Source organism: Poecilia latipinna, unplaced genomic scaffold (genome assembly GCF_001443285.1).
Source record: "Poecilia latipinna isolate Pla-1442-1.1 unplaced genomic scaffold, P_latipinna-1.0 Scaffold488, whole genome shotgun sequence".
Taxonomy (NCBI): Eukaryota; Metazoa; Chordata; class Actinopteri; order Cyprinodontiformes; family Poeciliidae; genus Poecilia; species Poecilia latipinna.
In genome coordinates, this window is record NW_015113104.1 from 535,298 (window position 1) to 547,198 (window position 11,901).

General features: G+C 40.3%; 1 protein-coding gene across 1 annotated transcript; it reads right to left on the reverse strand.

Annotated features, from left to right (window-relative positions):
• Positions 1–113: 113 nt before the first annotated feature.
• LOC106952035 (putative ubiquitin carboxyl-terminal hydrolase 50) lies at positions 114–6,304 on the reverse strand. Its single transcript, XM_015039888.1, has 7 exons — positions 5,214–6,304; positions 4,157–4,375; positions 3,881–4,076; positions 3,257–3,457; positions 3,028–3,170; positions 1,951–2,080; positions 114–346 (listed from the first exon to the last, which is right to left on the reverse strand). The coding sequence occupies exons 1-7, from the start codon at positions 6,101–6,103 to the stop codon at positions 182–184; spliced, it is 1,944 nt and encodes a 647-aa protein (XP_014895374.1). The 5' UTR covers positions 6,104–6,304; the 3' UTR covers positions 114–181.
• Between the last annotated feature and the right edge of the window lie 5,597 nt (positions 6,305–11,901).

Below are 11,901 nucleotides of genomic sequence, written 5' to 3' on the forward strand. Positions count from 1 at the left end.
TCTTTTTCCAATTTGATCCAGAATAAGAATATACACTGAATTTAAGCTGGTCTTTAAGGTTTTTTTGTTTTTTGTCGTTCTATAGAGTAGCCAGCTGGAGAACAAGCAACAAGTTTTGCGTTCGTGTGGCAATGCATTTTATTGTCTGTGGCTGTGGATGGAGATTTCAGAGCTCTTGGATCTAGAAAGGCTTGCAGCTGTAGAACAGAACGTAAGCGTCTGGAGACTGCACAACGCTCCCGTGCACTTCCCTGACGAGAGAATCGTCAAACCAATGCCACGTCTCCAGCACCGAGTTGTAGCACAGAGCCGTGTAGTGACCCATGTCCAGGTTACCTCTGTGGATCTGGAGAAAGAAAATGGTTCATTTGACAGTTTTTTAAATTTATTTTATTTTGCTTTCCTTATTTAGTTTCCAAACCAACTTGACAGGACGTAGAACATGGGTTCCAATTTTTAAAATCAGATTAAAAGTACCTTTTAAAAAATATTTAAGCAGGTATTAAGCTTATCATTAAACCCACATTTCTGCTTTAAGATTTTTTTTTTATATTGGTCTGATGTAATTTTAATCTTAAATGTCATCTTTCCATCAGCTGCAAGTAAGAAATCTTCATCAAAAGAAATAAAAGCTTTAAACAACCTGTGTGGAAGCGAGTTACTGAAATACATAAACTTTTCATTAATTTATTAAATATGACCAATGACTGGGATAAAACTAAAATAAAAACAATCGTTTTCCTACAACAGTGTTTAGGGTCATTTTACAGTCCTGAAAAATATGGTAGTTTGTGGTATTTGACAGATTTCCAAGTTTTGATGGGTTTGGGGGAAAATGTTTACATGTTGACTTTTCAAGTTGAAAGTTTTAGGGTTGATTCATATCTAGGTGCCATCCTTTCTTTGTTGTAGCACATCAAAGTGTTCTGTCAAAGTCATTGATCCGTGATCTTGCATGTAGATGCATAATTCTAAGGACTATTTCAGAACTTCTTTTTTGGCTCCAAATCTTGGATGTGGTATAGATTACAAAGGGATATTTTAGAATTTATTTTAGCAATTTAGAAATTAACCAAAAGACATCACAGTGAAAGTGAATTTGTGTAATGCTCAATTGAAAGTTTTGTAAACTTCATTTCCTCAAAGCCCCTCCTTGGAGCTGCAGCCTCCAGCCAAACCCCCATCTCACAGTGAACCCCTCCAGACTAGCGGCAGCAGCAATAAGCAAATGGTGGTAATGTCTGCTGAACTTTCACAAGCTGCTTCTCAGTCCAGCGCTTCTAAGAATATTTATCAACGGCACAATAAGGAGCCATGTTGTGACGACATGCTGAAGGAGGAGAGTCAGAAAGAGCTGGAGCTTCTTAAAGAGACAGACGCCCAATTTAAAGGCGTCAAATTGCAAAGTCTAGTTTATTTTAAGTTACGTTTGATATATTTACAGCATTTTTATAACAAATGAAGTAAACATAGTTACTATTTTGTGCTATAAAATGTCACCACATAATACCGCCCCTTTAATAAATAAATCTTTGATATATTATCTCTAATTATTGAGCCATTTAGCAAATGGAAATAATTTTGGTAATTCTAACCGACCTAAAACAATAGAAGTTTGGTCTGATTTGACTTCAGACAGTAATAAAGAAGACATATGTAAACAATGGGTTTCAACTGTATTTGCAATGTAGTTTATATGAAATTGACTTTCTATTTGTTAAGCTGCATTACGCAATGAGTCCCAAATATGACATAAGTCTCGAGGTCCTGCGTGTTTTATCTCTCTCCCTTTATTACACCCTGCATTATCTCCACTTCATCTTAATGATCCTGGTGATGAACCAGGAAGAGAACTGAAACATGCAGGATACAGACCCTTGAAGACGGACTTTGAACACCAAGATAACATCAATGATGCAGCTCATTGCAGTCTGTCGTCTGATCACTCACCACGACAGCATACAGGTGGTAAGATGACCGTCTCCGCACCGAGCTGGACAGAAACGGAGTGATGTCGAGCTCCATGGAGAACGACACGTTGGCTGACAGCTTGACCTGTTTCCTCCCCTTACAGCCAAACCTTTAAAGAAGATAATTATGTTGGATAAATAAAGAAAGTTACATTCCGCCTACATGGTGCTTGAGGCACTTTGCACAACACTTAAAGGGGCAGCATTACGTGCTCTCCACTCGCATGCTGTCATTTTACAGCATAATCAAGTAACTGTGTTACCTAGCTTGGTGTATAAATGCTATATACCAAATATGACTTAACAGAAATTTAACTGTGTCATTTAACGCCTTAAAATTGGGCCTCTGTCTCTTAAAAATGCTCCTCTATTAACCCTTTAACAACGTTTTCACCAGCTGAGAAGCAGCGTCTATAATGAGCTCAGCACATGCGCAGTTCCTCCAGGTGTTTGCTAATTGCTGCTGACTAGTCTGAAGCAGCTGAGTGGGGAAGTGGCGTCGCTCGGTCCCACCAGGCGTTCAGCTCAGCTGAATGGTTGCCACGGGAGACCAAAGGACTCCAGGTATGTTTTTGACCGAGGGAATAACATCATAACATGATGTAAAGCTGAAAAAAAGAGTTGACTTCACATAATACTGCCCCTTTACCTAATGTCAGTACACTAGCCATGTTTACAGTCAAGGCCAATTCCCAAGCCTGCATTTATTGTCACTTTGAAGGTATTGTATTTTTCTTAAATAGACCTTTTACGAGATTACCGTAAATGCAAAAAGACTCAACATTTTTCTTTGAAACCAGGCTATTCCTTCGCTCTGGTGAAAGCAAACATGTTGCTGAATGTTTGCTGAATAATGAATAAGGCAAAAAACGATCACTGAAGCTAATTATTTAAGTGGACAGTCCAACTACATACAAGTACTGTGTGAAGATTTCAATCCCCATTAGCTGCTGTTCTTCATGGGTCAGTAGGTGAGATATTATATCCAATTTAACAAATTCAATAAGAACTTAAGAATTACAGCTATAGCATATTCTTTGATGATGTTCTTACCCACCGTTTCAGGTGCAAAATGAGAATCTCTGGAGGTTTGTTTAAGTAAGTTTGCACTGTTGCTTCTCTTCTTCTGCCGCAGTCTGAGCAGTCGCTCTGTTCGGCCCCAGTCAGGACAGTCTCCTCGAAGAACAGGGATAAGCAATCCTGCACAGACACACAAACTGGGTGAAGATGAGGACGAACCACTAGGACCCAGAAGAGCACCTGGCGACGAATCCGGTAAAACGTACCTGAATGGAGCACTTCTTGTTGTCATTTGGGATGGGAAGTGACAGTATAGTGAAGGTTTGATTGTTGCGCGCCTCGTGACCACAGTGGAGGAAGCTGGTCAGGTAGTTTAGCTGGCCTTCAAACAGATCCGAGACAATGGTGGACTCAGTTTTGGAGCTTCTGCTCTGATTCTTTCCTGGCTGTTTTCTTGACAAATGCATCTGACGTTTTGCAACCAAATGAACACAAATATGAACTGGGAAAAGGAGTGCAAACTTGAAAAGTTGAGATGTTTTCTTAAAATGCAACCGAAACTCAAATCTACACTACTACTACTATTTATAATAATAATAATAATAATAATAATAATAATAATACATTTTATTTGCATACCACTTTTCTAAAAACTCAGACACTTTACAGGAATCAAGCAAAATTGCAAACAGAACATCAAACCAAATCATAAAAGCAAATAAAAACCCTTAAATACACCACATAAGACTCACAAACGCATAAAACATGACATTAATCATACATTAAAAGCTGTGCTAGTCAATTATAGATTGTTTAATTGGATCATCAGTTTCAACGTTTAACGGAGACGTGCAGAAAACAGTGTTTGCAGATCAGAGATTTTGATGCACCTTTTTTAAGTCTTCATGCAGAGCGTCCAGAAGGTGGAGCAGCAGTTCTTGTGCGTCTTGCTGGGTGTAGCTGCCAAACTGGGGGAAGATGGAGGGCAGCGCAGCCATAACTTGCACAGGGGAACAGCTGGGGCTGCTCCCCTGCCACATCCGCTCCAGAAGCTGGACGAAAACCTGCGCGATCCTGCACTCACACCTGCACGAACAGAGAGGTCAGATTGCTGGGGAAAGCTCGTCTGGTCTGGATCTAGGGGTGGTGGGTGGGCCGCCGCGTACTTTGCCAGCTCTCTGCGCGTTTCCTGACTGAGGAGGTCTTCCACGAAGGGCATGGTTGAACAGAGACACTGCATCACAGCATTGAAGTAGCACGAGTTGCCGATGTTATCTAACCCAACAACTCCTGGTTTGCCCTGCGTGTTCGATGGCGTGCATGGCCTGCTCCTCAAGTTGTAGCTCGTGCCCTCCATCATCTGAAAACAGCCATTTGTGTTTGACCTGCAGCATCACAGACATAACATGCATCAGCCTTTTGCTTTGGATTGTTAATCATGATCAATTAATTTCTAAACTGGGAGGGAACAAACAAATAAAAGCCTTTGTTTACCAGGCCAGACTATTTTGGTTCCTGCCAGATCGAATGGTAGCCTGGTAACTGAGACATTACACCAGTTCTCAGCATTCTGCAGCCACTCAGTTCAAAAGAAAACAAGCAGAATGCCACAAACCAGTTCGTCTCAATCGTGGCAATACTCTCGTTTGAACGTGGTTCGCTTGAAAACAGAAGATAAGATTTGATAGTGCTGTTTTTTGATTTAGCTCATTATGATGGCACTTTTATTACTAGTTTCTCATAGAAACGTTCAAGTGTAATGAGATATTTGCACTCAAAACAAGACAAAAACACTTGGTAAGATTTGATGTTTTTTGCAGTGTTCTTTAAAATCTGAAAGCAAAACTAATGATGCAGTTAGTGGCAGCAAAAACAAAAAATCTTACGTTCCAACTATAGAGCCATTTTCTTGGGTAAATGTCTAACCAGGTAAACAGAGAAGTCCAACTGAGAAAGTAACCAGGTTCTGGTAAAGACAGGAGAAGACATGAAAATAGTCTTGAGGTTCCCAAGATGTTTGACATTTGTCTTGGGAAAAAACCATCTCAGATCTAGACTTTTTAGGAAGAGATCATTTGAATGTATTGCTGACTGTAATGGACAGGATTCTGCTGCAGTAAACTTCTCACTAATACAAACGTCATAGAGATACAATTACTGACAAAAGAAAGGTTTTTCCTCCTCTCGTGTAGCAAAGACTGCAGTCAAACAAACGTGACTGACCTTTGCTTTGAAAGACTCGTGGTTTCCTGGTTGGAGCAGCTGTTCAGTCGTGGCAGGACGGGCACAGCCATGCTGCCGTCTGCGGCCAGCTGAGAGGCCAGAGCCCTGGTGAACTCTGGCAGAGGAACCGTCCTGCCTGAGGCCTGTCTCCGCAGAGTGTGGAGCACAAACGTGTTGATGCAGACGGTGTGAAGGGCCGCCCAAAAGCCCGGCATGAACGTATCTGGCCCGGATCCTCTCAGGTCCGGCAGAGGGAGCAGAGCAGGTCCAGTCCAGCCCTGAAGGTGGGCTGTGAGTTCTGACTTTGACTCCTCTGAAGTTTTAGATGGAGATGAAGATGATGCCGGGGGTATAGTTTGCTTTTTTTCTGATGGTGGCAATCGAATGTTAACCTGTAATTCAGAGAGGATTATTTTGAGTCTGCCCTCCATCCTCGCCGAGTTGTCCAGCTGAACAATCCGCCCTTGGCCGCAGAAAGGTTCTACCAATCGTTTGACCACTTGCGCAACTACAGGCGTGTTACTCTGAGTCTGCAGCTGCTCTGGAGAGTACAGGTACATGTTGCAGATGAAGCCGGAGTTTGAGTCACAGAGGAGGGCCAGATGGAGGGAGCAAAGACCGTGCTGGTGGGAGAGCGTGTACTTTTTCACCGCCAGTTTGGGACCAGGGTTGTGTAGAGTCTGGTAGCGGCGGAATAAATGCTTGCAGAAAGCAGAGAGAGCCTCCAGCTTGTCTTCATGCTTCAGCCTGGTCAGAGACAGCAGGTGGGTGTGGATGCTGTTCCTCTTCAGGAGACTGTGCTGTCTGTCCAGTTTCAGGGCTAACTCAGACGCAAAGGTGCAGCTGTCCCCAAGAGACAAACCACTCTGCAGAACAATGGAGAACAACATTAAAGCCTCACCGTACTCCCCGTCAGAGACAGAGGAGCTCCGCTCCTTACTCAGGCTGTGAGGAAGTCTCTGAGCTCCAGCCCTCGTTCCTGCAGATCTCCTAATCAGCTCCTGAATGGCTTCTACGTCCAGCACTTCCAGGAAAAGCTCCCTGGCCGTGTAGTAAACTTGAAAACTGAGGCTCGTTCCCGTCTTTATGAGTGACTTCCATTTTTTGGGCCTGAAGATGTTTGGTAAGCAAACTCTGTCCCTCTGTAAGTCTCTTTGCAGCTCTCCATCCACTAGATGGCACTCCTTGGATGTCCAAACGCACTCCTTTACTGACAAACTGCTGGCCTTCATTTTTAGTCTCCTGATCCAAAATCACCTTAGCATTACGAAGCAGAAAGAGCTTTCCTGTTTTATAAAATTCTCAACCATCCTCTGTTTGCATTGAGATCAAAATATGAAGCCAACACTGACTAGATCTCTGACAAATACGAGCCAGAGTGTGTGCACTGCTAATGTACATGACAGCTACATCGTCTCACTTAAAACACATGAGAATCTGCTGTTAAGGTGAATCATCTGGGATCAACAGTAGCCAGACAACACAGTCTTGGCAACATGCAAACAGGAGACTTTAGCTGCAGTGTAACTCTTTAAGATCAGTTTGTTCCCATCAATGTCGCTTCATGGTTCAGTTTAAGACACTCATCTTGAAGCAGTGCCGCTTTCCCAATGTGCAAACTCTGTCAAACACAGCAAAGATCAGCTTCAATCCGTCAAACAATTGCTTTTAAAAGTTTACACATCCCTGCAACTTTTCAAACAGAAATAATTTCAACTCCCTCCACCTTTAATGTCAGTTTTTGTGTAAAATACAATTCATCAGCAAACATATATGCTGGGAGGGAAATACAAAAATAAAATAAGCTGCAAAAACCAGGTTGAATACGTTGTCAAACCTACAAACTACTGCTTAGTTGAAACACCTTCAACTAAGTCTTTATGAATGTTTAGTATGTTGCTAAAAAGTGGAGACAACATGAAACTCTAGCAGCTTAACCGCTTTATTTTTATGGATTCATAATAGGACTTTGGCGCCTCCTACAGGCAGAGAAAAGGAAAAGCTACAACTAAGAAAGTTTGGAGTGGTTCAATAAAATAGGAAGTTTTATTTTAAAAAAAAGCAACTATTAAAAACGATTCCCACATGTGACATATCTTGTACTATTAAATAGAAAAAAAAACACATTTAATGGAGGGTAAAGTATAAAAAATAAAGAGCTACAATAATTTGATTTTACAAATCAAGAGTCACATAACTTAATTCATACGACATAAATGTCTCGTTATTTTTAGATACAGTTTTAAAAAAAGAGTTTTTTACATAATGTTTTTTCTTTTTTACGTAACTTTTGAGAGCCGCAGTAAATATCCAATGTTCATTCATGAACTTATTTTGGATTTTTTTCAGTTAAGTTTTTTTAGCTGCGTCATTGTAAGTCTTCACATTTAAATTCATGATAAGCATGAAGAAAGGTCAATAAATTACAGAAGAAAAAGATAAGTCACCAAGGTGTGAACTCTCATGCAGACCTTCACGTTTTCAGGTCTCATCTGCATTTCTTCTCTCCTTGTCACTGAATGCGGTCAAGTTAAACGTTCTCTGGCTTGAAATTTGACTGAAGTCCTTGAAAAGTTAACCACGCAGACACAAGCGCAGTAAGACGAACAGTGGTGTTAGTATCTCTTTGATGTGGATCTAGTCGTTCTGCATGTTTGCAGAAAATACTGGCCTGTGTGGTTTGGAAATGTTCTTAGTCATAGGAGCTGTAAGTTAGACTGAAGGTCCAAAATCAAAGCTGTAAATGTGACCTTACCAGAGGTTTTCCTTTTTCCTGAAGTCATAAGTTTTCTTCATACATTTTTTCTAAAATTACTTTAACTAGTTAACAATTATAGTAATTAAACTGGTATATTAAGGATATTAAATTTATATTTTTTTTAATTTCATCTATCACTTGCTGTGACTATGAATAAATATATTTTTTCTTCTATGAATCTGATTTAAATGCGATTAAATGTGCGTAGAACTTTTAGTACAGCCCAATTTATTATTCATATCCCTGACAGATTGGGATTTAAACCTTTCTTAAAGTTAATTAAATAATTGTTTGATTCTTTTACAGCAGGAAAAATAAATAAATAATATCACACTCTTCTGAATTACAGCATTTATTTAAACATGTGCAAACATATATTTGTCTCTTCAAATGTTCTGCTTTCTGCAGTGCAATTTGCATTTCCGTCATCTGCGAGCAGGATTACACAAATGAAAGAGCAACACTTTCTCAGATGAACTCTCTTGCTGTTTCCTCTCCATTAATATTCAGCTTGTTGAAGCTTCAAAATGTTGTGATAAATCCCAGCTTTCTGTCACCGTTGGCGACAGAGTCACACAATTACCCCTAAGGGCTCCGTAACCTCTGCTGCATAAAAATCAAATCTGCATTCAGTCCAAAAATACGTTGATCCGTTTAAATCAGAGGTCGTCTTTTCCCCACGCTCAGCACATCCTTTCAGATCCGAGTCGTTTCTAATCTTGGCGGCCGTTCGTTTTACTGATGGAAACATAATTGAGCGTCCGCTGAAGCCGGATGAGCTGCAGTCTGAAGAGGCCGGTTCAGGTCACCCACACGACGCGCGAGAAAGCAAACTGGTGGTAATTTTATCCCATGTGGGAGTCTGATGTAACAAGTGTAGGTGATATTTAGCTTAGTAATACCACACAGACTCTCAAATTAACTTCTATGAGCCAAGTGGTAGACAAGGCTTGTTTACTCTGTTCTCTCCGCATGCTTTTATTCTCTAATAATCATCTGTAAAAAACGCACTCCTTGCATTATGTACAACCTGTTCAGCAAAGTCTCAGGAATGTTCCTTGGAGATTTTGGTCAGTATCTATGTGTTAATGTCCAGACGGACGCCCGCTGAATTTTTAGCCGCACAGCCATGATGCTAATCTCTCATTCCTAAGATGCTCTGTTGGGTTGAGTCATGGTGACCTTGCAGGCCGCTGGGTTACGGTGAACTCACTGGCGTGTTTAAAAAACCACTTTGAGAAGATTTTTGCTTGCAACATGGCGGTGATGATGATGATGGATGTTATCGTAAGAAGCTGGACATGACCAGCAGCTGTGCGCTCTGGTACGCTGAGGCGTCTCAACCTGGGATGTCCAAAGGGTGGCCCAGGGGCCATTTGTGGCCGTCTGGAGGATTTTGTTTGGCCCCATTCAAGAATGGAGCAAATTTGCTGTTAAATCAAGATTTTTAAAGAAAAATACCATTTTGTAAATCAATCAATCAATCAAATTTTATTTGTATAGCACATTTCAGCAGCAAGGCATTTCAAAGTGCTTTACATAATTAAAATAAAAACAGCATGTGAGAAAGAGTTTTAAAAAAAACAAAACATCATTAAAACGCAAACAGTGAGAAAGAGAAATAAAAAGCTGTCTCCAACCCTTTTGACTTTAGTCAAACGCCATTTGACAAGGACTTTAACCTCTCGGAAACAGTGAGAAAGAGAAATAAAAAGAAAGTAATAAAAAGATAAAAAGAAAAGATAAAAACATTAAAAACATCAGATAAAAACATTAAAAACATCAAATACATTGAAGACATCAAAACCCACACTCTAATCCTAATGTAGCCATAAGCAACGTGGGTTTTAAGTTGAGATTTAAAGGCACCCAGTGTTTCAGCTGTTTTACAGTTTTCTGGAAGTTTATTCCAAATTTGTGGCGCATAGAAACTGAATGCTGCTTCTCCTCGTTTGGTCCTGGTTCTGGGGATGCAGAGCAGAACCAGAACCAGAAGATCTCAGGGGTCTAGACGGTTGGTACAGCAATAACATTTATTTATCTACAAGGCAAAGTTATTTTTATTTTTTTAACGATGTTTCTGTTTTCATAGATATTGCTTCAATAAAACCAGCAAGCGATGGCCAACCTTTGTTGCCAAAATAACAAAAAGAGGAAAAATTGAGGACTAGAAGTTTTCAAAAGTGTTTACCCATTATTTAATATGGAAACTGTGCCAGAAGCTGTTTATATTTTTGGATCAAGAATAATTCACAGATTCATTTTCTGCCAAATTTTGCCTACATTTCTATTTTAAAATATTGTTTATTTAGTACCTTATTGAGGAGATAACAACAACATTATGTCTTAGGGAGTAAATCTTTTCAGTTTAAGTTTGAAAAAAATGTGGCTCTGGATTTTGATCAACTTAACAATTTTGACTGTAATGGCTAAAAGTGTGGACTCCGCTGCCCAATTGGTAACAAGTAGCGTGCCAAGAAAGGTTCCCCACACCATTATACTTCCACTACCAGCTTGATGCAAAACAGGATTTATCCATACATTTTGTTTACAGCACATTGTGAAATTTCACAGCTGAAATACAACCAGGCAATGTTTTTCCAATCTGTTATTGTCCTGTTTTGTGAGCCTGTGGAAACTGAAGCCTCGGCTTCCTCTGGACTAAAGCAGCTCTTGCAGCCCGTCTTCTGCAAGGTTTTCCTTTCAGAGACTGCATTCTGCTCTTCTTGGTTGTAGATGGATAATTGAGTTTCTGCTGTTTTTGTGTCTTCTCACAATTTTTCTCTCACCTCCAGCTACAAAACAAAAATGGTTGTGGGCGAAAATCCCCCATCAATAGTTTTATTCTTGTTTTTAAACACAATATGGAGGAGCTCTCAAAATTGTTCCGCTTCAGAGATTTTGGTGCAGAACAAATTCAACAAACAAATTCAGAAATCCAGCATATAATCCAGCATATAATCTAATTAAGTTCACTGAGTGGGAAAATATCGCAGATTTTGTCTAATCAATCCTACAACATAATTGTAACCAAAGTATCTTTACATATCATGAAAGTTCATTGATTTCATAGTACAAATATGAAGTGGCGTACTAACCTTCGCTTATTCACCCTTAAAAACGGGAAACCCAGGAGAACTTACCATTCAACTAAGGCTTAATGTGCTTAGATCTCCATAGACGATGGAAATGAGGACAACAAATTACATGGCTGCTCATCAATAGTCACCCAAATCTGCTGTTAGATCAGTAATAAAACGCTTAAAACATCTTGGACTCCAGCGAGGCTTGAAGACGGTGCATGATGGTAAAGGAGCAGCAAATAGTGACGTCTGCCACCAGGTCTCCCAACACCAAAACGTATTCTGATGTTTTTATTCACATCTTTACCAGCAGATGTGGCGGTAACTGTCAACATGGCAGTGGAAGAAAACAACCTTTACTTGTTGTCCCTGCTAATGACATATTTACATGAGCCAGCACACTTGAAATAAAGTCCCCTCATGTCTCTTACTGTCTGAGTAAGAGTCTCATAAAACCATTTGTTATCTGCTTACTGAGCACACACACACGCAAATGCAGGTAGTAATTAGCACCTCAAAATTTGTTTTGAAATATCTGCAAGAACAGAGTGATCTGCCGTGAAAGTGCTGATGCTGCGGCAGCCGCTGTACTCTGGTGGGTTTAATAAGGCATGTGCTCATCTGTGTTCTTCTGAGGAGAACAAATTGTCTTAACCTCACTCTTACTGAACTCTGATCCAGGATATTTACTAATTTATGAGCAGGGTGAGCAGCCACGGACGAAGGCAAAGGGCAGAAACGAGTGAAGCAGGGTGTATAATCATTGCTGCGTTACTGCCTGGAAAATTTCTTTGACACCGAAACCAGACGTGTGTTTTTAACCTGCAGTGGAAAGTCCACGTCCCGA